The sequence below is a fragment of the Erpetoichthys calabaricus genome, chromosome 11 (genome assembly GCF_900747795.2).
Source record: "Erpetoichthys calabaricus chromosome 11, fErpCal1.3, whole genome shotgun sequence".
Taxonomy (NCBI): Eukaryota; Metazoa; Chordata; class Cladistia; order Polypteriformes; family Polypteridae; genus Erpetoichthys; species Erpetoichthys calabaricus.
This window is the reverse complement of record NC_041404.2, coordinates 133745185-133772992: the sequence shown is the minus strand read 5'-3', so window position 1 is coordinate 133772992 and position 27808 is coordinate 133745185. Positions and strand designations below refer to the sequence as shown.

Sequence of the window (27808 nt, the reverse complement as noted above, 5' to 3'; positions counted from 1 at the left end):
CAAGACAAGGCGGGTCGCTGACTGAGACTAATCTTCAATCAGAGGAACAAGAAATAGTTAGAATATACCAATTCAATTCAGCTTCTGGGGGTTATAAGGACCTCCCATATACTATGCACTAATTTATAGGCAAACATTTAACATAACTAAAAATACTTCTATCAACTTAACATGACCTAAATAACTGGCAAATTGCTCTTACAGGAGCTATATAAAATAAAAATTAATGGTTGTTTTCGTGCTAAAAAAGAAAGAAGGTTAAAGACACAACATTTCTGCTGTAAAAATTTCATCGGGCATGCAACCTAAAATGAAAAGAGTAGGCAACAAATATATAGGCAGGAACAAAGTGAAGGGAGATGAGAAAAAGCTGCCATTAGAGAAGATGAAGGGAGATATTAAAAAGTTAGTCGGTCATTAGGAGCTGAAGAAATGTCTTATACCGGAGTGAGAATGAGCTCAGCTTCCTCTGCTTTTCTTTGTAAAGTGTCTTTGATGCCCTGTGAAAGAACACAAACTGAGAGAACAGTGTGACTGTGATCAGGGGATGTGAAGTGTTCCACAGTACGCTTTGTGAGGTCTTTAGTTTTAACGGCTTAAACGTGCTCCCTGAAATGATTTGCCAGATGTCCCCCTACTATATGTAGAAGGCTGGATGCTTTCTACAGGAAATGCAGTAGATAAGAGTTGTGGACTGGCATGAGGCCTGTCGCTTAATATTGAACTTACAAGAGGGACCAAACACAAGGTGGCAAATTTGCAAAGTGACACAGCGACTCCTGTTACCACTCAAAGTGCCTGGTGAAGAATGTGGCTGTCCTCTGTGAAGTGAACTGGGGATGAGAAGTTTGCGTAGGTTTGGAAGGCAAAGGAAGGAGGTCAATGGAGGATTAGGGAAAAAAGCCTCCTGTGGATGGATGAGTCTGCAAAATGGGGAAGTTCTGCTTAATGACCTATGGGGAGATAAAGTGTTATGGTGGAATGGGAGGACCAGCAGGATGCAGGTTTCATCGTTGGGCTTCCTCTTAGAGTGGATGTTATGAGGTCTGCCCCTGGCTTAATTAAGGACCATGTCCACGTCACAAGGAGTGTATCCTCCGTTGATGAAGAAACTCTGTGAGTGTTTCATTACGGACGTCAGCCTCATCACTTCAGAGACGGTGGAGTTTGAAGGAACTTTGAAAGAAGTTGAGAGTTTTTAGTGTGACATGGATGGAAGGACTAGGAGAGAAGGTAACTGTGTGAATCGTTTGGCTTGTAATAGACAGAGGATTTAAGTCCTGGGAACTGATAGAAAGATGGATAACTAAATATGGTAGAGTTGTGATGGAAGCATCAACTGTGAACCTGAGAGATGGGTGGAATTCCTGTAGCTGGCTTTTGGAGCAGGATGTGCCAATAACATAACTGTCAGTATATCTTTAGCACAGGTCCAGTACAAAGCCTACATAGGAAGGACAGAAATGCTCTTCCACCCAGCTGACAAAGATGTTGGCACAGCAAGGTTCCATTCTAGCACCCACTGCAATGGCACTAACCCGATGGAAAAAAAAAGTTATCAAAAGAGAAAGCATTGAGAGTCTGATGAGGGTGTCCATTGGGCATACAAACAGACCACACAAAGCAATTAATAAGCTGTTGTATTATACGTAAAGTTTAAGGTGTCTTTGAAAAGGCACTACATTATAATGGCCATGACGTCTAATTGCTTCACAGTGAGTGTTCATATTGTGTTTCTGGTTCAGTTAATGTACCATACCATCCTAATGCAACATGACATGACACAACATAACATAACATACCCCCGGTGGCTCTCAAGTTCAATGCTGGGGACCCCCTGCGGCTGCAGGTTTTTGGCCAGTGAGCCATTTTCCATCTAACTGATTTCACTTAATTAGCTGGTCTCTTTTTATCTTCTTTTTCTGCAATCAGAAAAGCACAGCAATGTGATTTTTACATTTATAAAATTTTGTATTCTTCCTATGACTTTAAATACTTGACTCATTTTTGTCATTTTTCTATTATTTTATCATTTTCAATGGGAATTCCTCCCTTAATTGCATTCTAATAATGAAAATTAATACCAAGGAGCAACACCCAGGTAAACAACCCCGAATGCTGAGCTGCCACCTTGACTTTGGTGACAGTGGTGTCCCTCTGCACTGTTAATGTTAAGACCGTGCGGCCGTCAAATGTGCAAGGCAGCCGTTTCTCTATTGTACAACACTGCTGAACAAAGTGTCTGGTTAAACGCGTGCTCGGATAAATTCATGTTGTTCAGGAGGACAAAGGAGACACACACACTGCTAGTTAGGTGTATGTAATAAACAGGCAACTCATCGTATTATACAGTGGAATGAGAAAGCACTCACGCCCCTTCACTTTCTACACAATTTTTTGTGTTGTACATTTAATTTTAGATAAATACATTTGCCATTTGTGCCCACCAATCTACACTCAATAACCCATAATGACAAAGTGAAAACATACCCTCTGAAAGGTTTGTAAATTTGTTAAAAGTAAAAAAACTGAACTCTCTCATTCATATAAGCATTCCGGCCCTTTGCTATTGCTCTCTGGATTGTGATCAGGTCCATCCTGTTTCTTCAGTTCTCCTTGAGATGTGATTGGACATCATTTTGAAATGCACACACTTGTGTATGTAAGGTCCCACAACTCACTCTGCATGTCAGGACAAAGCAAAGCCATGAAGAACAAGGAACTCTCCATAGACCGCCGTCATCAAATTGTGGTGAGGCAGAGATCAGGGCAAGGGGATAAAACCATTTCAAAAGCATTGAGTGCTCCCAGGAGCACAGTGGCCTCAATAATTGAGAAATGGAAGAAGTTTTGAACCACCAGGACTCTTCCTAGAGTTGTCAGTCTGGCCGATCTGAGTAACCGGGCAAGGGGGTCCTTGCTCAGGGAAGTGACCAAGAACTCAATGGTCACTCTAACAGAACTTCAGACATCCTTTGCTAAGATGGGAGAACCTGTTGGAAGGACACGGCAGCACCCCATCAATCAGGTGTTTATGGTAGGGTAGCTCGACAGAAAGCACTCTTGAGTAAAAGGCATATGACAGTTTAAAGAACTCTGAGAGCAGGAGGAACAAGATTCTCTGGTCTGATAAGACAAAAATAAAAATCTTTAGGCAGAACTCCAAGAAGCAAGCACTGCTCATCACTTGCCTATACCATCCCTACAATGAAATGTGGTGGCAGCATCATGCCATGGGGGTGACAGGGAGACTGGTCAGAACTGAGAAAAGGATCAATGCGGCCAAATACAGAGATTTCTGCTTCAGAGTTCACGTGACCTCAGACCGGGGTGAAGGTTCACCTTTTAGCACAACAATCACTCAAAGCATATAGTCAAGACAACACTGGAGGGGCTTTGGGACAAGTCTCTGACTGTCCTTGAGTGGCCCAGCCAAAGTGCAGACTTCAACCCCACAGGACATCAGTGGAGAGACCTGAAGATGGCAGTTTACAGACACTTCCCATCCAGTTTAATGGAGCTTAAGGGGATCTGCCAGGAAGAATGGGGTAACTTGCCCAAATCCAGGCATGCAAAGCTTGTGGAGGTTTAACCAAGAGGGCCTGAAGCTGGAATTGCTGCCAAAGGGGCTTCTACAAAGTACTGAATTAATGTGTGACGGGTGACCAGGGCCTATGCCTGGCCAGGATGCCCCTGCAACATATGTACCAGGGGGACAAGGATGGGAAACCCAGTATCTCCCCCTGGACGCAAGATGGCAACCTCCCCGGGTTGCAGTGGTGCCTCGGACTCCCCCAGGGCTTCATCGGGGTTGGAGTTCTGTGCAGCCCTGTTGGGTTCCGCAGGCGCCACCAGAGGGTGATGGCCCCTTTTGGGCACTGGTTTCGCCACACTCAGAAGTGCAGCCGGATGTCGGGAATCAGGCACCTGGAGCACTTCCGGGTACCCAATAAAAGGAGCCAGCGACCACCACTCAGGTGCCAGAGTCGGGTGGAGAAGGATAAGGTTGCCTGGGAGGAGGAGTGGTGGTGCCAGAGAGAAGTGTTTAGTGCTTGAGATTGCGTTTGGGACTGTGTACTGTCTGTGGGACACGGGGAAGGCATGCACCCACAGGTGATGAGAAAAATACATATTTGTTTTAGTTTACACATGCCTCCATGTGAATCGGGTCGGGCAGGGCGCATATATAACGCCTTTCTTACAAATGGTATGAATACTCTACTTGAATGAGAGGTTTCAGTTTTTGATTTTTATTAAATTTCCAAACATTGCTGAAAGCATGCTTTCATTTTCTCATTAGGGGTTATTTTGTGTAGACTGATGGGCAAAGTGGCAAACAGTACAGTAAAATGCTCAAAAAGTAAAGAGGTCTGGATCCACTGTATGCTAAACATTTTCTACACTCAATTGCAAAATTTGTGTTTTTATATAAACAAACACTGGCCAAGTGCTCATTAAGTAGTGTACATTTGTGTCCTGAAATGCGCTGTAAACACTCAATCTTGACAAACTGGTCTCCTGGGCCGGCTGGACCTGTGTGACTTTGGATGCTTCTTGTAAAGGCAGGTGCATTTTGGTTTGTGTTCAGCCCCCCCCCCCTCACCCCCTCATCCTATCACAAGCCAAAAAAAGCCTGTCTGATAATCAGGGGATGTGGTCACAAACAGGACACAGGCCTGGCCTGGTCATTTAAACAATGGCTTGCTTCAGGAAAGCAGCACTGTCGCCCAATGTCCTGTTTATGACCCTCGTCCCACCCCCCAGGCTGCTCTTCCTTCTCCTCTTTAGCCCAAACAAAATCCTCCTTCCTTCCTCTTGTCACTGGGCCTGGCGTCCTCTGGCTAATACATGGTGAGTGCAGAAGAACTACAAGAACTAGAGGAGGTCCACACTGTGGGTGCCCATTATACAAAAACCAATCCAGAGTGACACAGCATGGAGGGAAGAGCAACAGGCATGCAGTTAAAACCGTCTTCAGCTATCCACTTTGAAAGTCCAGTTTCCCTACAAAGTCTCACTATGGGTCAGAGGGCACAGGGCAGTAAAGTCTGTGTGAGATGCCAGTCCATGAATGGGCATACTTTTATGAAAACCCAGACTCTCGCAAAATAAACCAGTTTGGAGCTGTCAATTTTTCTGACCTGCAGGTCCTTGGGATGAGAATAGAAACCAAAGCACCCACACAGAAATGGACAATTGGTCAAATGGCACATGGAGGGCACATGGATTTGAACCCAAAGTGCCCAGATCTGTGAGGCAGCAAACCACTACATTACTTTTTGTACCTCTGTAGGCTTCTTAGTCACTAACTGGCAAGGAAACTGGCACCCTGCCCATCTTGTGCCCAGTCTTTGTTAGAAACACAGCATTTGAAAGAGGAAAATGAAATGAGTTCTGAAAATTGACCCTATTCCTGTGAGATAGATAGATAGATAGATAGATAGATAGATAGATAGATAGATAGATAGATAGATAGATAGATAGATAGATAAAATCACTATATAATTAATATATACTGTATGTATACAAATATGAAAGGTACTATATGGTAAATGGATAATAAATAACTGCATAATCTGGCCGAGTCTTGGCTATCAGATGAAAACGCCATCAACAGACACTTGGACATAAACCCAGCATATGCCAACTTAAGAAGAACATGTACACAATAAATAAACTATACAACTAACCCCCCCTTTGATCATACTGACTTAGTCACCTCCACCCACCCCCCACTGAATGTGTTGCTATATATTGCCTTTGATTCTTGTAAGTCTAAGCATTATCCTCTGATGAAGACCCCTGATAGGGGTTGAAAGCTCAGGAATAAAAAACTATTTTATGATACGTGATTCTTTTTTCTCCCTTCGTGGATCTCCAGCTGCAAATATGCAAACCGTAGCACAGACCTTCTCTTCCATATATATATATATATATAATATTGTGAATTTCCCCTTGGGATTAATAAAGTATCTATCTATCTATCTATCTATCTATCTATCTATCTATCTATATACAGTATATATATATATATATATATACATAGTGATATACATACATACAGTATATATATATATATATATATATGTGTGTGTGTGTGTGTGTGTGTATGTACATACTCTATGTTTGTATATCACTATGTATATATATATATTCGTCTTGATTTGAATCTGTTGTTGTTTTAACTTATACTTGATATTGTTTCATTTAAATAATTCAAACCTACCAAATTAAAAGAGAATTAAAACTCTCCAGCTCTTCAGGATAACTTTTTAAAATGGTATTTCTTCTTTAAATTTGCTTGAAAGTTTCCCTCTCACCATTCCGATTGCAGTCTCCTTTCATCAAGTAGCAACTGTCACGTCAAAGTGTTTGACAGAGGACTCCGTTTGACTTCTTGTGACCCTGCAGTGAGCAGGGCAGGTGCAGAATGTGCAGAGCTCTGGACGAAAAGGGGGCGATGTGGTGGGGATTGTCACTCAGTCTGTCAGGCTGCCAGCTTTTTAACCAACTTTGTGATTCTGATAGCAGCGCCCGCAGAGTCTGTCAGTCTCTTCGTAGGTTAAGCATTGAAGACGCAACCATGGCAACCAATAAAAAATGTGCCCCTTGCCAATGCGTCACATAAGAGGAAATGACTGTAATGACACGATAGGTCAGCAAGCTGGAAGGCTGTAAATGATGTGGGACTGACAATAAGCCAAAGGCATCTGCTGAAACACAATTTGCTCCTTTGCTTTAAGATAATTTATGCCTCAGTAAGAATCAGAACTTTGAATGCTTATGTACACTGTAAAGTGCTGAGAAAAAGCCTTTGTGGCAGCTTAGAATGATCTGCATTTCGAATACAATCTGCCAAATAAAGAGAGCAGAATTTTAGAAAGGTTTGGGAGAGCAGAATGTTAATAAGGTCTGAGGTACTGAAAAATGCAATGCAAAAAATATCATGCAGGTCTGATCGGCACGTATATGTCAGTCACAACTGATTGCAGTGATCTGGAAGAGCTTCGTTAAATGCTGGAAGAAGCAGAAGAGGCGGGGCTTGATCAATGACACGGATCATCTGGTTGGTCAAAGTGTTCATGGTTGATGGTGGAAATGAAGACACGTTAGACTGATGTGCAGCACGCAGTTCCATTCCCAGAGTACCTCAGAACTGACAAACTGTACTCATGCATCTGAGACGGTGTTAACGTTATGTAAAACATAACCATTAATATTACATAAAAAGAGCATACAGCACTCGGGAAACTGTGTTTATTCGCATCTTTTAAACCAATATGTACTTGATTGATTGGGGGAAAAGTTTGTGCACCCTTAGATTTTCTAAACAATGACATCTTTAGCGAATGACCTACTCCAGACATTGCGTTTACCTGTTAATCTCGCGAACTGTCATGGCTTCAAAAGGCCTACATACAATTTCCCACCCTTCTGTTAATATTTTGTGTTTTTTCTACTTCTGTAGCCCTGTATGCATTTCATCAAATTGGCAACGACAAAATTAGTAAAGTCTTTTTTACCTAAAAAAAAAATCTATCGTCGGTATTCATTGCCACAATACGTTTTATAAACTATGGGGGCCTGCAGACAACTGTTCTGTTTGGAACACGACTGCCATCTAGTGGCTACAGCTAAGAAGGGCCGCTGTATTTGGATCTCAACAAGAGTGCGTCTGTCCTGGCACCAAAGGGTACCGCAAGTGCATCCAACAGAGAGTACCTACAGACCTATGAGGTCAGTCACGTAACACCCACCTCATTAGACTATGATTATCATTAGGGCCCCGTTACACTATGGTTAAGATTAGGGTTATAGGAGGGCGTTTTCTGACTGACGTTGTGGGCATTACCTGACGTAAGTCATAAGTATTGCAAGCTCCAGCTAGACCCTTTTCAGTGCATCACCAGTCACACTGGCACACTCCAAGCCAGCCAATGGGTCTTCAGACTGGGGGCAGCCTCACGTTTAAAAACCAAACATTACACCTGTAAAAAAAAATATGTGCCAAGGAAAACCGCTCTGAATGCAGTGAGTCTCATCCATCAGTTGAGCGATCTGTCGTTTAATATAGCGCCATTATTAGACTTCCCCTGGCACCATACAGAGAAAATGAAGGCTGAACGCAAACTACAAAGCAGAAAATATGGAAAATGCATTCATTGTAAAGATATATTTTCATTATTTCTCTATTTATAATGAAAACTTTTTAGAATTTTCCAATAGAATGATATAAATATCCCATACATTATTTTACAGCAGAAGTACTCCCATGTTGGAAAAAATACAGTAAATGTTCATGTTCATTCATCAATCCTTCCTTTCTCCAAGCCACTGCAAGCATCGGGCATCCCATCTTAACACTTTGGGGGAATCTTCACTCCAGACCAGAAGGGACCACCGATGAGTGTAACTGACAATGCTTAGTGAACAAAATAAAAGGCAGAAAACCGTCAAAGGTGGGCTTTGAACCGACGCCTCTGGATCTGTGGGGCAGAGCAGTAAGCGCTAGGCCACTGTGGAGGTCAGTCATTTTTAGGTATTTTTTTTTTCTAAATAATTATAGCACATATTATGCCGGGGATTTTCTTGTCTTACACGGGCTCTACAATAAGCTTTTAAGGAGTCCCTCAAAGGTGCAAATGACACCAAAACATTTGTGACAATGCTATTGTGTCTTAGCCAGGGTCTGAGTGTGTTTTCATCATTTTTAGTCATTTTTGATTATTTTTTATTATTTTTACATATGTTATGGTGTTTTGAAATTTTTCCTTTTATTATTATTTTGTTTAACTCAGGGTTCTCAAACTCCAGTCCTGGAGAGCCGCTGGGGCTGCATTGGCTGCAGGTTTTCATTCTAACCCTTTTCTTAATAGGTTTTCTGCTAATTAACTTCTTTTAAATTAATTGTTATTGACTCCTTAATTGTTTCTTTTTCTTTAATTAGCTGCAAAACAATAACATAAAAAAATGAGCCAAAACATGATCAGCAAACTGTGTCCATCGTACAGTATCTGATAATAAAGAAGAAAGATGAAGGTCTCAGTAGTGTTGATCTGCTCAGATCCCCAAACCATTTTAACGGTGCTCTTAGAAAAGAGAAAATCAACTATTTCAGAAATGTCTAGTATTGCACAATGAGAGCCGCAACAAGCCATAGAATTAAAGATCAGGTTTAATTAACAACGAGACTTGGCACCTAATTAAACAACTGGTTGGAGTTTGAGGCCCTGACTTAGCTGGTCTTCTGCTGGCTCACTCTCTTCATATTTCATTTCTGTTTAAGGAAAGAAATGAAGCAATTCAGAGGAATGATGGAGAAAGTCAGTGGAAAAAATCTTAAAAAACAAGTCAATTAAAATTAATTCAAAAGAAGTTAATTAGCAGCAAAAATAGTGCACTAATTAAGAAAAGGATTAGAATGAAAACCTGCAGCCTCTGCTGCCCTCCAGGACCGGAGTTTGAGAACGCTGGTTTAACTATTAGTTAGTATTTAAATAAAGTGCACATACACCTATCAGCCACAACATTAAAACCACTGACTGGTGAAGTGAATAATAATAATAATTCTTTGCATTTATATAGCGCTTTTCTCACTACTCAAAGCACTCAGCAATTGCAGGTTAAGGGCCTTGCTTAAGGGCCCAACAGAGCAGAGTCCCTTTGGGCATTTATGGGATTCGAACCAGCCACCTTCCGATTGCCAGTGCAGATCCCTAGCCTCAGAGCCACCACTCCGCCACATTGATCACCTCATTACAATGGCCGCTGTCAAGAGCTGGGAGATATTAGACAGCAAGTGAATGATCAGTCCTTGAAGGCGATGCATTGGACAAAGGAAAAATGGGCAAACGTAAGGATCTCAGCAACTCTGACAAGGGTCAAATTGGGATGGCTAGACAACTGGGTCAGAGGATTTCCAAAATGGCAGGTGTTTTGGGGTGTTTCCAGTATGTAGTGCTAAGAACCTACCTAAAGTGGTCCAAAGAAAGACAACTGGTGAACCAATGATGGGGTCATTGGCACCCAAGGCTCAATGATGCACATGGGAAGCTAAGACTAGCCTGTCTGGTCCAATCCCACAGAAGAGCTACTGTAGAACAAATTGCTCAAAAACAATGCTGGCCATGATAGAAAAGTGTCAGAACACACAAGGCATTGCAGCTTATTCCGTACGGGGCCACAGACTGGTCAGTGTGCTCATGCTGATCCCTGTCCAATGCTGGAAGCACCTTCAATGGCCACATGAGCGTCTGGATCCTGGAGCAATGGAACAAGTCTGGTCTGATGAATCACGTTTTACATACAAGATAATATCCTAAGAAAGGAAAAACCTCAGATTGGCCGGGAACAGCAGAGTGAAAAAGTGAAAACAATAGGACTAAGCTACAAGTTTGGGGGCTAGGCAGCCTGGGGTGAGGCCTGTTCCTAAGTGGTGTGGTTTTGGGCCTGCTCATCCTTTTTGTTGTTTTGGTGTTGCTGAGCCGCAACTGGTTGCTCTGTGAGAACTGTCCCTTTAATAAGAAAAAAAATATTGGATGTATTTACATCAGGAAAGCAAAGCAATTTGAATAAAGAAAGCAAAAAAAGAAAAAAACACGTATGTGAGTTACAAACCCCTTACGGCACACAATGGAGTAGGGAAAACCAGAAAAGGTACAATATTGCGGGGTTGGAAATAGAAGAGTCAACCGATCACATGATTATATTTATCAGCAAATAGGAATAAAAAAAATAGCTTGGTGACAGAACAGAATATTTCACTTTCAGTTAGTTTTTTCTTATTAGTCATATTTTGGATAAAGTTTATTTTTCATAAGAATAATTTCCATCTGTAGAATCACTACCATCTGAATATTTCTCAACAGTTAGTCTCTCACCACTACAAGGTTCAAATGGAAAGTGCAACATTCGAATGCAACAAATTGTGCAAAAACTAACTTGGATGCCCTGTGGAGAGCTGGCGCCCTGCCCGGGGTTTGTTCCTGCCTTGCGCCCTGTGTTGGCTGAGATTGGCTCCAGTATACCCCCGTGACCCTGTATTGGGATATAGCAGGTTGGACAATGACTGACTGACTGACTAACTTGGACCCCACTGGGTTTCACATAATTAGCGTGCATTAAGAGTCTTCTGTTTCGTGCACCAACTATGATGTAGCTCAAATACATTTTTTTTTTAATGAAAAACTAGAGGGCTTCGCTCGCCAACAAAGGCCTGCGCTACACACCAGCCACATCACATCTCTGCTGCTGGTGTATGTGGATTTCACTTCAAACAACAAATCTTTTAATTCTCCCGAATACGCCTTTTAATTGGGAAGTAACACTACTTTTCCCTGATGGCAACATGAATTAGACAATCTACAAGTCTGCGACTTGAAGTTTAAATCCAAACAATCTCTTTTCGCTGTTCGATTATTTCACCGAGTAATAATTTCCATTTGGTTGCGCTAATGCAATCTTTACTATCATCTGTTTGAGACTTTCGAATTTTCGTACTTCCATTATCTCTGACCTGCTCTGCATGTCTATCACGCCAACGTTTTTGAATTCTTTATGACGTTCTACTTTGTCATCTACTCTTTGTCTTTTATTTCCGGCCCCGGGTGAGGTTAAATCTCTTGGCACAAAGTCTCGTCTCGCGGGACGTGAAAGTATCTCTCTGAAAAAGTCACATCTTCTCCCAGGCTAAAAAGTCTTGTCTCGTCCCAGGATTTTTTTATTATAATAGAGAGATTTTTACTGAGTTTTTGCTCAATAAGAAAATTCCCTTAATGAGCAGATTAAAATAACACCCCGATTTTACAAAGGAACCAGGAACAAACTTACCTGTTGTCACTGCGGCAGACAATGTGTTAATGTCTGTTACAAAAGCTCCCCCTGCAGGTAACAAGATGCTAATGCAGACACCAAGGCCCATTTAACACTCTAAAGCAGACATCCGAGGTCTGCAGTGCCTGCAGATTTTTGTTCCAACCCATTTGCTTAATTAAAACCCAATCCTTACCAATAACAAATCTTATTTAATTTCAAGGCTTCTTGGTGTTCAAATTCTACCATGTCAGGTCATTCATATAGGGCCGATTTATTTTTCCTTTCCAAGCATATAATCCTAAAACGGATGAGTAATTCTCAGTCCTTCACTTTTTTCTCCTCAGTTTTCTTCCAAATATTTTATTAAACCAGATTGTTCACAATAAATACACACAGGTGTAAATAGGGACAGCTAGATGGTTCCATTGTCACTTGCATCCTATTGCTAAATAAGGAGCAATTAAGAACAGTGAATGCCGGTTTAAGACTAATCTAAGCAATTAAGGGTGGGAAATCTAAAAAAGCGAGACAACTAAAATGAAGCATATAGAGGTCGTTTGAGCAATAAGTACTACATCAGTAATAATTGACTTCTCATGAAGCAGATGGGTTGGAACAAAAACCATCAGCCACAGCGGTCCTCCACAGTGCTTGCAGGTTTTTGTTTCAACCAAATTGCTCAATTAGAAGCTAACTATCACTGCCAAAGCCTGTCATTACTCAGCCAACACTTTTATGGTACAATGAGTTAACTTGCCTTTAAAGATTCCCTTATTTGCTTTCTTTAGTCTTAAACAGTTGCATTCTTGGTTTTAATCACTTTTTGTTTTCTTAACCAGCTGCCAACTGACAATGAAATGAAAGTGACAAAGAAGCCAGCAGCTCACCGACTAACATCTCATTTACGCCGGAGTTTGTGTTCGTCACCTTGTTTGAATCAAAAGCAATGTGCAAGAAAAAGTGACCAAGTGAGATTTACTACAGAATCTGCACGGTGCCACAAGTCAGTTTGTATAACGTCCTAAGAAAGGAAAAAAATGTCAGAATGAACTGGCATAGCAAAGTGAAAACAATAGAAGTAAACTACAAGTTCTGTTATCAGCCATGATTGACCTCAAATTAAGAAACTTGGTTGTAAGACTGCAGCCACTATGGACCTCCAGGCCCAAATGTGAGGATCTCTGCTTCAGGGTGTTAGATGTGACATTGAACCTTGGGAGCCTGCATTAGCAACTTGTTACTTGCAGGGGGAGCTTTTGTAACACACTGACTGCAGCAGTGACAACTGGGGCGTTTGTTGAGAAGCCCCTGCCCGGAAGTTTAGATTTTTCATTTTGTTTTAAACATTTGGAACACAGACAATGAAAATCTTAAATCATAAGAATCAGACTCAATCATCACTATGTTAAGGTAACTTTAATTTTTCGAACATTTAATTCAAGCTCAGTAAAACCACAGGTTTAACAAGTACAATATTTTAGTAATCACAAAAAAAATTAAATTAAAAAATCATATTACCTACAGTTTTGTTCTTTCTCAAAATAGATCAATGCAAGACCCAATTTAAATTTTCATGTATTTATTTTGTACACAAACATAAGGTGAGGGTGGGGGAACAATAAAAAACATTGTCTGCATTTCGAGATACACAGATTTACTACATAAACTATAAGGTTAATTCCATCAAAAATTTAAAAATATACGTTTATATACACAGTGGTATGATATGAAAAAAATAGGTATAATGGCTAAAAAAAGTTTACAAAGGCAAAATTAATTTTTTATCATTTTTCTTTATTTTTGTCTTCTTTCGTGCAAACAGTTAGTACTCTTAGATACATTGGTCTAGAAGTGAGTCATAAGAAGAAAGACACTACCAAAAACAAGAGATTGTCACACCATTAACATCATTCATTTCACAGGGGGGAAATGACAGTTGCATTTCTTTAGCAATTTACGGCTCAAATGTCGCAAGGTTTCTTTTTTATTTTTGGTTATTTCATGGCCTCCATGAATTTCCTAAATTAAAACTGTGTAGAGAATTGCTATTTTTCAAATAAATAAATTATAAGGGTGACTAGGCCGATTGAACCTTGGTTGGCTGCAAGTGCAGCAAGTAACTGTAGAAAGGGGAGAAGACCCCCCTCCCCTCACAGACACACACACCCATTGGACCAGAAGGTGCAAGTGTTTGTGGGAATTGCAGCAGAGGGGCTGATAACTTATCACAGGGACACGGAGCAGATGACAATGACTTTGAGGTATTTATAAGCAGCCATCACTATATACAGCACCTTTCATGTTCACCACCACCATTAGACACTTAACCTGACCAGAAAAATGTGCAGAGTAGCTGACAGATGAAGTGGTTTGCTAAGACCTGTGCAGTGATTTGAACCCATAGCCTTAACCATCAGGCCCTAACAAATCATTCCTATCTAATTTAAGCTGGAAGAAATCAATGTTAAGATACGAACAGGAAGGCTTTGAAGACATTTCACAGTTTCAAAAAAACAACAAGTATAAAATAGAGAGAAATTCAAATTCTATAAAATGTGACACATTTCATCGATTTCAGTGGATTTAACACAAGTCAACCTTCATTCTTTCTAATGGTGGGACTGAAAACGCTTAGAAAATACTTTGAAAACTTTACTGGGACTTAGTGATTTTCAGTTCATTGAAGTTTATTAACAATACTTAATTATAGATAAGAATTTTCATTTAAAAATTTTGTCACTGTTAAGAGTTTCCCCCTGTCTATCTTGCAGTTTAACCATTAAGTAAAAGTGTCAAAATTTCACAACACCATCCTGGGTAAAACCATTTTGTCTATGGACCTTAACAATGGGAAGTGCCATTATTGTTTGATTAAAAAATACGGAATGCAATTTTTAAATATTTTGGAAAATCATTAGTTTGATTTGAATGGTCAAATTTGAAAATCTTCTCCCAAAACTGCAAAACAGAAGAAGACAAACATAAATAAATAAATAAACTTATAGTCAAGGTTTAAGCAAGATATTGGACAGCTGCATGAAATCTATGGTGCGGTTTAGCTTAATGGTAGCACAGCTTTGGTAAGGTAAGACTAAAAACAGATGTCTCGAGTTTGACAACTTTTCCAGTATGTTATCTGTATTAATTCATGAAGTAATATCCGTTAATTGGCATACTGCTGTCCACTTAGTCTGGATGTCGTCCACAGACAGTTTAGACCCATACAGCTTTATCAGGCTCACCAGTGGAATGTAGCAGTGTTATTCATTCTTGTAAGAAAGCACATTTGCTCTCATTGGTTAATAGTGCAACCCTCCAATGTCTGCTTTACGTGCACAGAGGACTTGCACAGGTCTGCACACACAACTGATGACAGCAGAAAGAGAACCAGTGGCACCAGAAAGAGAGACCAAAAAGCTGTAAAGCCTGAGACATTCACAGCAAAATACAGCATCTTGAAGAAGAAACCAAGTGTCTTGTCATTTACTGTAATGTTTTTGTTCCTTGGTACTTGAGGCAGTAGCATGTGACGGATCCCACCTAATTACAGCCTCCTTTGTTCAATGTGTGCTTTCCACAGAATTAAAAATGACAATACAAGAAACACGACAGCTTCTTAAAAATACTTGTGCTTTCACATGTACGACAGCAGTAGGATGGGCTGCACTTCACGGTCATAATTTATCAGAATTAATAATAAAAAGTTAATAAACAACAAAATCCCATTTGTTCTACACAAACTCCAAGATAACAGTATCTGTGTCATTGTAATATTAAAAGTGAAAATATAAAAAGAAAACACATGCACGCTTTAATATTTCCCATCAGGTAGGTATATATAATCTATGAATGTTCGCAGCATGTTCAAAAAACACCTTCTTGAATTATTATTTTCTGCAGTCCCAGAACACAGACCAACAGACACACACAGACATACACACACACACACGTGCACACACATGACAACACGGCTCTCAGTCCCATCGGAAGCATCAGCTGATGTTCGGGATGTACTGTTGGACATTCAATGGCTTTCAGATTTAAACAACAGCAGAAAAGTCACACATTCTGTCAAACTCCACATTTTTTTCAACTAAAGTCATGTTTGTTTTGTTTATATTAGGCATTCATCACTGATGTCTCAAATCCCGACCCCTAACTGCCGCATCCTAACCTGCCATATAAAGAAACATGAGCCAACAGAGACGCCAGTCGCACACTGTGATCAGTTCATATTGATCGTGCAGTTCAAGTGAAGCCACCTCACTAGTGCCAGGAGTTTGCCATCTTAGGGTTAGAGGCATCAAAAGAGAAGCCAATCAGTGCATCTCGTCACTTATAACACGTTAGGACAGTGAGAACAGAATATAACATGCGGAAAAACACAGGTGGTCAGTGGAGTACAAGCAAGGAATAGAAGTGAGTTAGAAATCGAAATACCACCGCACATCTGCAGGAGTTTAAGAGCGATCAATACAGTGGAAAGAAAAAAATGAATATTCCAAACAGTGTTACAGTAAAAGTGCCCTTTCAATCAAGAAGAGCAGTACAATTCTGACATTTTTAAATGCAAATGAGAAAATATTGATAGCTATCCTGTGTTTACCATTATTGACACAATAGCTTGAAGGCCATTCAGAATGTCACTGTTGGCCTTTCATTACCACTACCTGTTTATTGTCATCAGGAAGCCACTGCTCTACTTGTAAATTAATCCCAAACAGTTAAAATCTCCTTTAACTCTAAAATACTTTCAATAAAACATCTTCCTCGCACAAAACATAAAATGTACAGAAAAACTACATTCTACACGACACAATATATGTGAAGCTGAAGGTCATTTTTAGATTCCTATTGCTTTCTGTAATATTCATGGATTGGTCAAATTCAAATTAAGCACCACACAATATCATTACTTTTTTTTAGTTGATTCAATTCAAAAAAGACAAAACCATAAAGGGTTAGGGGGTCTACCTTTTTAGGAAAAAGCAGAAGATTTTCTCATTGGTTTTGCATGACCCTTCACAATGGTGACGAATTTCAGCTTTTTAGATTGTAAAAAAAGAAGTACAGTTACCTAGTAAAGACCTGATAGATAGATAGATAGATAGATAGATAGATAGATAGATAGATAGATAGATAGATAGATAGATAGATAGATAGATAGATAGATAGATAGATAGATAGATAGATAGATAGATAGATAGATAGATAATATGGCTGTCTCTAATAAACCATTAACAGATGGTCATATAAAATTCCAGCAGCCATCTCTAACATTCATCAATATATGGTTACCATACCAAGAAGCCCGTTAAATACGTTTTGCATTATTGATTCACTTTAAACTGAGTCATTTTCCTGAGAACACTGTCATCATCCTCTGTTGACAAAAAGTGCATGTGTCTATTTCATCAACGCTGATGAAATCCCTTTAATTTCCACACTATCGTTGTTGTCATCCTGTTTCAGTCCCCTTTCTAAAACAGCTTTGCTTTTAAATGTCTTCACCTTCAGTCTATTCATCCATATTTGAGAATGCGTTCAATGAAAATCCTGAACAGGAGGATGGATCGGGCACACACACACACACACATACACACCCAAAAATGGAGACTGAGAGGTTGCTATACAGTACTCTAATAATTGTGGATTCCTTGAAGGGACAAACAATCCATTGGCTATTTTTGAACCTTAGGTTCATTTAAATTGCATTCCTGATGACAACAGACACAAACCTACAGAATAAATTTGTATTAAGCAAAACAATAAATAAACACACATGGGGAAGCAAACACAACTTGAACATAAGCAACAGTTAAATGGGTTTTTCAATTGTTTCTTTTAGTTCAGTTATGAGAAAGCTTAAAGTGGTTAAAAATAAGAAGTATGGTGTTTTTTAATAACAACAAAATAGAAGAAATAGTCCACTGTGGGGCTAGCTGCACTCTTCCTGAGCTCCAAGTCCTCTGGCGACATTTGGTATTTATTATGCCTTAAATCCCAAAAGAGCCAACCAAATTGTACAATGCAAGACCATCGTGCATATTTGGCAACCCCATTTGCCCCTGCCATGTAAAAATTAAAAATCAGAAAGACAAGCACTTTCTCTTTTTTTTTTTTGGTCCTGGTTCTGTAACCACAAGAGAATGGGATGGCACAAGGTGTACATCTAGGCTTTCTGGTTAAGAACAAGAAAAAAAGAGAAATAAAATAAAATCACACACATCTGTACAGTAGATCATGGCAGTCAAGAGGTTTCAATGAAATGTTGGCGCCACGTGAGGCCAACCAAACCCTCACATGTGGCAAAAGTACCCATTTGGGACTGATCTGGCTCTTCCCGCGTATGGTTCTCTGAAGCAGCACAATCATCCAAGTCTTGGGCAAAGGGGACTTGTTTTTGAAATTTGTTTTTTCTCTATATACTGTATATACATATATTGTGCCTGGTGGTATCCAAGTCGATATCCAAAGGAAGCTGGATGTTTCCAAATCCCTCTTTTGTTCCTGGAAGCATGCATGTTTGTGATCCTTAGTGGGCGGCACTGTTGGCATCAGGCCGATTTGTGGCAAGATATTTTGCTCTCATGCTAGACGTGTACTGGAAGAGGAGAGAGAGAGAAAAAAATCAATCAATCAATCAATTGCTTTGCAATCCAATCACATTCTGCCATCACCAACCCCAACTCAAACTCCATCACCCAGCTCATCCTCATTTACCATTTATATGGAGAGCAAAGCAAATGGGGCACAAAAAGAAAAGACATAGACTCTAGTCAGCTTTGATCTGGAGAATAAGGATGTCTGAATGAATTAGCTGGAGTATACTATAAATTCAAAGGTTTTCGAGTTTAATTGACTAGTTTGCTACAAACTCAAGCAGTGCATGCAGAAATATTTGAAAGAAAAAAGGCCATTGGAACACACTGATGACACCCCTTCACTCAGAAGATGCATATTACACAAAAATGCAATGATCAGGTTTCCAATTAAGGAAACATCATTTTTCTGCTAGAGGTTACCCCCATCCTCTGCTGACCACCATCTTATAAAAGATGTGAACATAAAATGGAAACAGAGAATCTCATACAAAGACAACACAGACAAAACATGAACAATGGAGAATGAAGCACTTTGTGGTGGGTTTGTCTCCCCAAAATCATCTCCTGAACAACAGTCATTGATCTTCAGGTCTTATCTGGCTTTGGCGACAGCACAATGATCACAGCTGATCCATTTCAGATAACATTTTCATCACATATTCACAAATGATATTAGGTGAGGCAGCAGGCTCCTGTGCGCAACACACCGCTGGGCTTCCTCCATCATCACTGCTGTATATTAATTTAGTAATTAGTATGTCTTAAGTGATGCCTACAATATATGTTGGCTGTGACTAGACATTCATAAAATTTTAAATGACTCCCCATTAGCCACGCTGTAAGTGTTCAGTCTGTTGTTGAATGATGCTTCCCGCCTCAAAAAAAGTTCCTAATGAGCTGGCAGTCATGTAATCCTGGCAAGTTAAACCAAACGAGCCAGTCATTTGACCATTTTCTGAACCCCCCACTGCTGTCTGGGGACTTGAAGCTCTAATGTGCACCAGTCCAATGGATGGCACATTTACTCATGAGCACACCCATGCTTTCTCCTATGGAGCCATCATAGAGTTTTCAATCAATCCAACTTGTACATCTATTGGATGTGGACACAAAAACAGAAAAACCTGACGAGAACTTATGAGGCTAACACATAAAACTCCACAGAGAGAGTCTCTGGGCCAGGATTTGTACCCAGTCTGTTTGACACAAGAGTCAACCAGTATGCCATCATACCATCGAAAAACCAATCACTAAGAGGAATATTGCAGTGAGTGCTAAACCTTGCAGATAATATACTCTCCAGAGAAATGGGATTCTAGTATGGGCTGTAGTTAGCAACAATGAACCAGCAGCTTCTTCTCTTCATCTCCCATCTTCATTATAATACAATAAAGATAAACAAGTACAGTCATGCATCAACTTATAAGTTCATTTGGGACTGGTCATTTGGCCATACGTCGGTTACAAAGTGTACTAGTTATTGTAACTGAGACTCTGTGAGTCTGGTGTGGATTACCGGTACACATAATTTAACTGTCAGTATGGAGTAGTACAAACCGATCTTCATGTCTCACCGTCCACACATTGGGTCCGTGTAAAGACGTGTTTCTCAACCACTGGATCATGCCACTGGTGTGTTGTGGGTTGCCATCATTGGTTCGCAAGTCGGTCACGGTGGGTCATCTAAACCAGTGTTTCTCAACCACTGAGTTGCGACCCACGTTGTTACCAATAGGTCATGGGTTGCTGTCATTGGTTGACAAATGGGTGTTGGTGGGTCATTTACGCAATCGGCAGCAGTGTGTGATATGTTTTCCCATTTCTAAGTGAACTCACTTCACCAGACATACTGGTTTTACCAAAGAGGTGGTATGCAATTGCTGCTAGTGGGTCATCAATGAACTTAAAAAGGCAAAACTGGGTCACGAGAGTCAGGACCATAAAGGCAGACAAACACTGGTGTGAGGGAAGGTGGTGCAGGCTGAATGCATTACCCACATGGAGCGACGTTGATCAAAACAAACCTTAAAGTGCCCCCCAACAGTCAGAAAACATATGATACCATGTGAAATAATAACAATAATAACAAAGATTTACTACTGCGGCTGGTTTTGGTCATTTCTACAACATTATTACACTGTTGTTTTTGTATGGCACTTGACCACACATTTGAATCTGCTCAACTTTTGTCACCCATAAACTGGCTGCATGTGACAGTATGTGAACTTTTAGGAAGAACAACACAATGATTGCGATGACACTGATACTTTGTTTTTCTTCTGAATAAAGATTGCTTAGAAATTTGGTATCTTAAACCACCTACTACTACCTCTGCTCCTTCTGCCCCCGCCCAATATTTTCATAATATAGTTTTGCAATCATACTACTGAGCAAGAACAGTTTTTTAAGTTTTTGATAATTCTCTTGAGATTTTTCAGGTATGTACGACAGAGGTTTTGATGTAAGGTAGTTTTACTCATTAGTTGTGACATTAGAGAGTGGCGACACGTTACATGTTGATTAGCACAGGAAAGTGAGAATTTCACTGTACTCTGTACATGTGATGACCATATGAACATATGTAACGAAACACTCAAGAATATTCAGTATTTGCTGCTTCTATTTCACTATTCATCTGATCTAGAAATGACATTAGTGTTTAGAATTGCCCATGAAAGACTGCAACAACAACGCAGGATCGCCAGGACTGGACTGCTTTGTTTGAAAACATTTTAAGGATCAAGGAATCAAGGATCTTTTATTATAATTCTAACTTCCATATGCAGAAACGAAATTCATTATGCAGGTCCCAGGTAATTAAACAGTGCATGCGATAACCCCATAAAAAACTTTGTAATAAAAAGTACCCCATAAGTAGCCCATAAACTTTATGATAAAATTATCACAAACACAATAAAACAGAAAAAAATAACATTAACACATAAAATAGAATAAAATAACTATAGCTAACAGAAATATTATTGCAGTATGACCTGTAATTAGCAGCAAGTAAAATATAGCAGTAGATAGTTTAGTTCATGAGACTACTGAAACTAACATGCAAAGTATAGTATAAGGCACACAGAGTGTACAGTCAGATGTAGTGATGTTGTATTTGTTAGTCTAAGAGCAGCCAAGAAGAAGAATATGTAAAAAAATAATACAAAGAAATCCAGTTTCTTATCCTAGTTCTTCATTTTTCTGTAGGACACTCTGTTCCTTTAATGTGGGAATCTTCTTCTACAATGTGGGAATGTGGGAATCACATCTTCTACAACTCTGTGATGACCAGTGTGATTTTCTACACTGTGGTGGGCCGGACTGCATTTCAAGAGAGGCTCACCGAATCAATAGACTAATTAAAAGGGCAAGCTCAGTTATGGGATACACTCTGGACCTCATGGAGGTCATAGCGAAGGAGAGAAAACCAACCTGAGTGCCACAATGCTGCACATCCTCTCTCTGACACAAACACTGAGGACTTTGAGCAAACAAATGATTCAGCAGAAGTGTGTCAGGAAACGTTACGGGGGCTCCTTTATACCAATGGCTCACTGAGACAGACTGTAACAAAAATGTGTGTGTGCATCTACAGTATTTATTTACCTACTTATCTACCTATTTATATATTTATTTAAAGAGCTTCTGTAACAATCCAAATTTCCATCTGGGGACAAACATTTCATCTATCTTATCTTATATTCCAAATCATAACCTTAGATCCTTAAATGAGTGTCTGCTTAGAATTCCAAGAGCAAAACTTAAAAGAAGTGGTGAGGCGGCCTTCTGCTGTTATGCACCTAAAATCTGGAATAGCCTGACAATAGGAATTTGCCAGGCTAATACAGTGGAGCAGTTTAAAAAACTGCTAAAAACACATTACTTTAACATGGCTTTCTCATAACTTCATTTTAGTTTAATCCTGATGCTCTGTATACTCAATTAATTAGCATAACTATTCATGCTGGCTCTAAAATCCGTACTAACTCCTACTCTCTCTTCTGTTTCTTTTCCCAGTTTTCTGTGGTGGCAACCTGCGCCACCACCACCTAATCAAAGCACCATGATGTCCCTACATTGATGGATTAAAAGCCAGAAGTCTACATGACCGTCATCATCAAGTCCTTCCATGAGAACCCTAAATACAAAGAGGACTATTTCATTTATGTGAGGTAGAATGCCCAGAGGGGGCTGGGTGGTCTCATGGTCTGGAACCCCTGCAGATTTTATTTTTTTCTCTCCAGTCGTCTGGAGTTTTTTTTGTTTTTTCTGTCCCCCCTGGCCATCGGACCTTACTCTTATACTATGTAAATTAGTGTTGTCTTATTTTAATTCTTACTTTGTCTTTTTTCTCTTTTCTTCATCATGTAAAGCACTTTGAGCTGCGTCATTTGTATGAAAATGTGCTATATAAATAAATGCTGTTGTTGTTGTTGTTGTTGTATCTATCTAAAACTAAAGTGATGGAAAAATGTATAGCCAAAAAGGTAGTAGATGTTTTAACACATTTACTGATGGACCATCTATTGCCAGGACGCTGAAGTATAGGTGCATGCATATATGATAAGTAACAAACTATCAAAATGCATTAGAAAGCAACAATATCTCTGACAAAAATGTAAAAAAACAGTTAATTACTTTATGTTGACCAGTAACACAACTAAAAACCTCTATTTGATTGAGAGTCCTTGATGGACGACACCATGCAAAGTGCAAGCTTAGAAGCACATGTGCCGTAAATATAACATTTTCTTTGTGCTGTTCACGCTTGTTGCACCCAAGACATTTGGTGGTTTGTGACTGTTTGCACTCAGCAGGTGGCAGAATGTTCATGTAGAGCTGTCCTGACAGTCGGCCTTGCGATGAAGAAATGCTTTTTGGGCAGCGATTCACATCATTGATGGAGCTTACATGTTCCACATTATAAGGTTTAAGGTTTCTTTATCTAGTCATGTTTACACAAGGAAACATGAAATTTGCCTTCTCAGTTGCATCTAATAACATACAGAATGAAATAAAACAGACAAATAGAAACAAGAAAGGTTAAGGTAAGGTAGTTAGATAATACATATTTACATAAAAAAAAAAAAAAGGTTACAGGGTATATATCAAAACCTTAATCATTCTCTCCGATATTTCTTATTGAAAAGTCGTATGGCACTAGGAAGAAAGGAGTTTCTGGAGCGATTTGTGTGGGTTTTCAAAGTGACTATCGTTCCTGATTTACTGAAGTTTAGTTCTACATGTAATGGATGTCTGTCATCAGTTGAGATGATTTCCAGTTTCTTTAGCATTGCCCTCTGACACACACTAGTCAAATCATTTACATCAGCCCCAATAACTTTAGCTGCATACTTTGTAATCTGCTGGAGCTTTTTTGAGTTTTGGTTTGTCGGACTATTAAACCAGGCAATGAAACTGAAAGTGATCACAGACTGGATCATACTGCGATAGAAGGACAACATGACGACCTTGTCTACTTTAAATAGTTTGAGTTTATGGAGGAGAAATAAGCGCTGGTTGCATTTAGAGAATAATTTTTTTGTATTTGTATTCCAGTTAAGATTGTTATCTAGGTAAGTTCCTAAGTATTTATATTCAGTCACTATTTCTACCTCCTCTCCCAGAACTACAATAGGTGAGCATACAGATTTCTGTCTCTTAAAATCAAATATCATTTCTTTGGTTTTTTTACATTCAGAGTGAGAGAGTTTTTATTACACCAGTTTATGACACAGTCCACTTGATTTAGATAGTGGCTTTCATCTTCCCCAGATATGCGTCCTGTGAGCATGGTGTCATCAGCATACTTGATAATGGAGCAGTGGTCATTGTTCTGTCTCAGGTCACTTGTGTACAGAGTAAACAGTAATGGTGATAAGACACACCCCTGCGGACTTCCTGTGTTTGAATGAATGACTATTGAAAAAGTGTCCTGAACTTTAACTGTCTGTGAATGATTTAAAAGAAAGTTCTGAATCCATAGTGTAATAAATGGGTTTACATTCATACTGTTCAATTTCCCAATCAGTATATGAGACTGTATGGTATTGAACGCTGAAGAAAAATCCAAAAATAGTGCTCTGACATATGAAGCAGGCTGTTCAAGAAAGGTGTAGATTTGATGTAAGATAACAAGCAGAGCTTGTCTGACTGATTGTAACTCGATCACTGTCATTATCATCAAAATACTCATCTTGTTTCATATAATTGAAACAACAAATCTAGTTGTTTCAAAAATATCAGTAGCTTCGTACCTTTTTCGTGACGACATAACTACGGCCTGTCTGTTTATAGAACTATTTCTCGCAAGCTGTTGCATCCACTAAATGGCAGCACTATAGTAAATAACTGAGACATTGCAGCAAAGCTTACTGACAACCTGGCTGCATCTATAGTGGCTGATTGCTAAAATACGCCTTCTCTTGTAGGTCGCGTTTTGACAGGCTCAATGAGATATGATTTAACTCATATCTCTATCACGATTGAGTAGTCCAAAGGGGTGATGCAAATTAATGGTGAGAAGCCAGGCTACAGTTGCATATGAAGTTCCAAAATCAACAAGCAGTACAAAAAATCCTAAACCTGTCTATCACCCTTTCCCAAAATATTAAGTGATTCTTCTTTGTTTTTTCAAAGTTAATCCAAAATCTTAAAACACCTGAGTGACTGTGCTGCTATCGTTTATAGTGATGGTGTGGTGACTTCAAGTGCATGTGACATCACATGCCACCCCTAGGTGACTGGTAATGGGCGCCATTGCCATAAACAACGTGGCCTCCACTACAAAAAAATGAAAAGTCTTAAAATAGTGATGGTCGAAAAACAAAATGGTGTCATGAGTATTTTATAAAAATAATGATAATTTTTAATAAAAGAAAAATTACAGAAATAAAGAAGAACAAGGCAACCCGAATACTGATAATCTGAAAACAATTTCACAAGAATATCCCATGCAGAACTGACACATGATCCGAGTGTAGTTCAGGAAGCACTCACTGTTCATATGATCAACAAATTCTCATAGTAGTACTGTGGTGATGAAAAGGTTAAAAAAAAAAAAACTGCAAAAATAAGTCTAAAATATAAAACATCAACAAAAGTCTTAATTATTCTTTGACATAATTTAACAAAAGGTTGAAATTCACTCTACAAGATGGTGAGATCATTTAAACAAATGGAAACATCTCAGCTTATATTCGGTCAAAAAGGATAAGAAGAATAAAAAATGTGTGAAATGAAAGAGAATAAAATAGAAAAATGTCACAATGGAAACACAATGCCCTCAAATTTTAAATTGAACTGACTTACAATCAAACGATAAGTGTCTATGTGTCTGTCTGTTTGTCCGTCCAGTTGCTATGTCTCACTCATTCTAACAGATGGCACATTAGAAAATTTTTTAGCAATAAAATGCATTGCATTTGTCATTCCAACAGATGGCACATCACAAATGTGTAGTATAGCATTTTATTAGTACATGCATTACAAAATACATTCCAATTGATGATGCACTGCAAACATTAACACTGAGGCCTACGTTGATTACTTAGATGTCAACCTGGTTTAGAAGGGTAGCACAGCTAGTATAAACCGTAAAGAAACATCTCCACAAAACAGAAATGTCCAATATATTGTTAAGGAGATCATATAGCATCCACAATATATTGTCACGCCGTCACTCAGAAACACTGTGTCTCTGTGACATGACAGCGGCTTGAAAATTCTGATACAAAAACTCCATGACGGCATAAATAAATGGGGAAATCATGTAAAGTCTTCACTTTCATTCAAAAGACTGTTACCAAAGATTACAGAAAAGAAGAAATGAAACTTCACAGTCTCAGACACACTGACTCAATGCCTGGTGATTTTCATCTTTTGTTAGCACAGAAACAAGCACTTTGTAAGCAATGATGATTTGAAAGACATAATGAAGGGTTGTATGGTAATTGTAAAGGAATATTCTTAAACAACAAAGAGTAAAAAAGTAAATCGTTCCACACAGACAGCAATATGTTCACCAATTAGCAGAAAAAAAGCATCACAACCTTTATTATATGCAGCAACTGTTTTTCCTACTGGTCCACATATATTAAGCTGTGCATTTTTATTTTTTGAAATGTTTACTTCAATTTTCAATATTCAAATCATAACACACACCCCAAAATGTAGGAAATTCAGTTCTGCAAATTAGAAATGAGCATTTAAACTGATATTGTGAGTGGCTGCAAAAGTAACAAACAATAAAATTATTATACAATAAAAAAATAACATTACACTTGCCAAGATGAGTATATGGACATGCAATGAGTTAAGTACGGTACTATCTGTTAATGATGATGTGATGGCTGGCCTTGGTTAACTAAGCCTGAAATCTTCAACCAAAAATCGAAGAAGTTCAAAATCTGTGAGATAAACAACTGGGAAGATCCAAGCTGGCCGAGAGTTAAAGCTGAAGCGCATGCAGAAGGCAATGAATAACATGACATTATAAACACAAAATCAATGTTAACTACTGTATATAGCACACTAAAATAACACAATCATCGAAGATCGTATCATCTACCTCCCCTGCCTCTAACTGTCACTTAGTCAGTTTCTTTGCACCCCATTAAGGACCAAAAGTATCACATGGCCAAACCCTTAAGAAGCTCACTGCTATTATTCTTGTACGAGAGGGACCCAAAAATAATGATAATTTTCTTCTTGAGGCTGGAGGGGTGTCAGTTCTGATGTTTGCCACTATGTGCGTGTACTAGACTGCCGTCTGGATCATTTGGCCAAGCGGCATCCTTGAAGTGCTCAAGCAATTGTGGCAATCAGGCGAGTGGCTTCGGCATCACGACAGCACAGCATTGAGTGTGTGGCAGCTTCTCTGGAAAAATGGGATGACAACAGTTTCCCACTCCCCCCTACTCCACGGACTTTGCACCCTGCGATTTTTTCTTATTTCGAAGAATGAAGAGGGACCTTAAAGGAAAGCGTTTTCAGAATGTAGAGGAGGTCAAGAGGCGAACGACTGAAGGCTATCACTTTGCAAGAGTTTCAGAACAGTATTGAACAATGGAAAAAGCAGTGGGACAAGTGGTTTGTATCTCAGGGACAGTATTTTGAGGGTGATTAAACTTTGGAAATATTCTGAAAAGTATACGATTTTTAAAAAAATTCTCGTTATTTTTGGGCCCCCTTTGTATTTATTTCAGGCCCACTAAATTAATATTTCTCTGAAATCCAGGTAATTGCATCAGGTAATGCATAAAACTCCATTCAAAATGTACAAATATTCCTCATTCTGTTACAGCAGAGAAAAGCAAAGTAGTTTAGATTATGGAGAAGTGACATTGTGCCTTGTATTTGTGAATTAAGCCTTTACTAGTGTGGCAGGA

General features: G+C 39.2%; 1 protein-coding gene across 3 annotated transcripts in view; it reads right to left on the bottom strand.

The window, feature by feature from the left end:
• Window positions 1–13215: 13215 nt before the first annotated feature.
• ttyh3a (tweety family member 3a) overlaps window positions 13216–27808 on the bottom strand; it is a 312980-nt gene continuing 298387 nt past the window's right edge. For all 3 annotated transcript variants that reach the window (XM_051933633.1, XM_028813931.2, XM_028813930.2), the window contains one exon: window positions 13216–18418. In XM_051933633.1, the coding sequence (XP_051789593.1) occupies window positions 18403–18418 (16 nt within the window). In that variant the 3' untranslated portion in view covers window positions 13216–18402. The remainder of the gene's footprint in view (window positions 18419–27808) is intronic.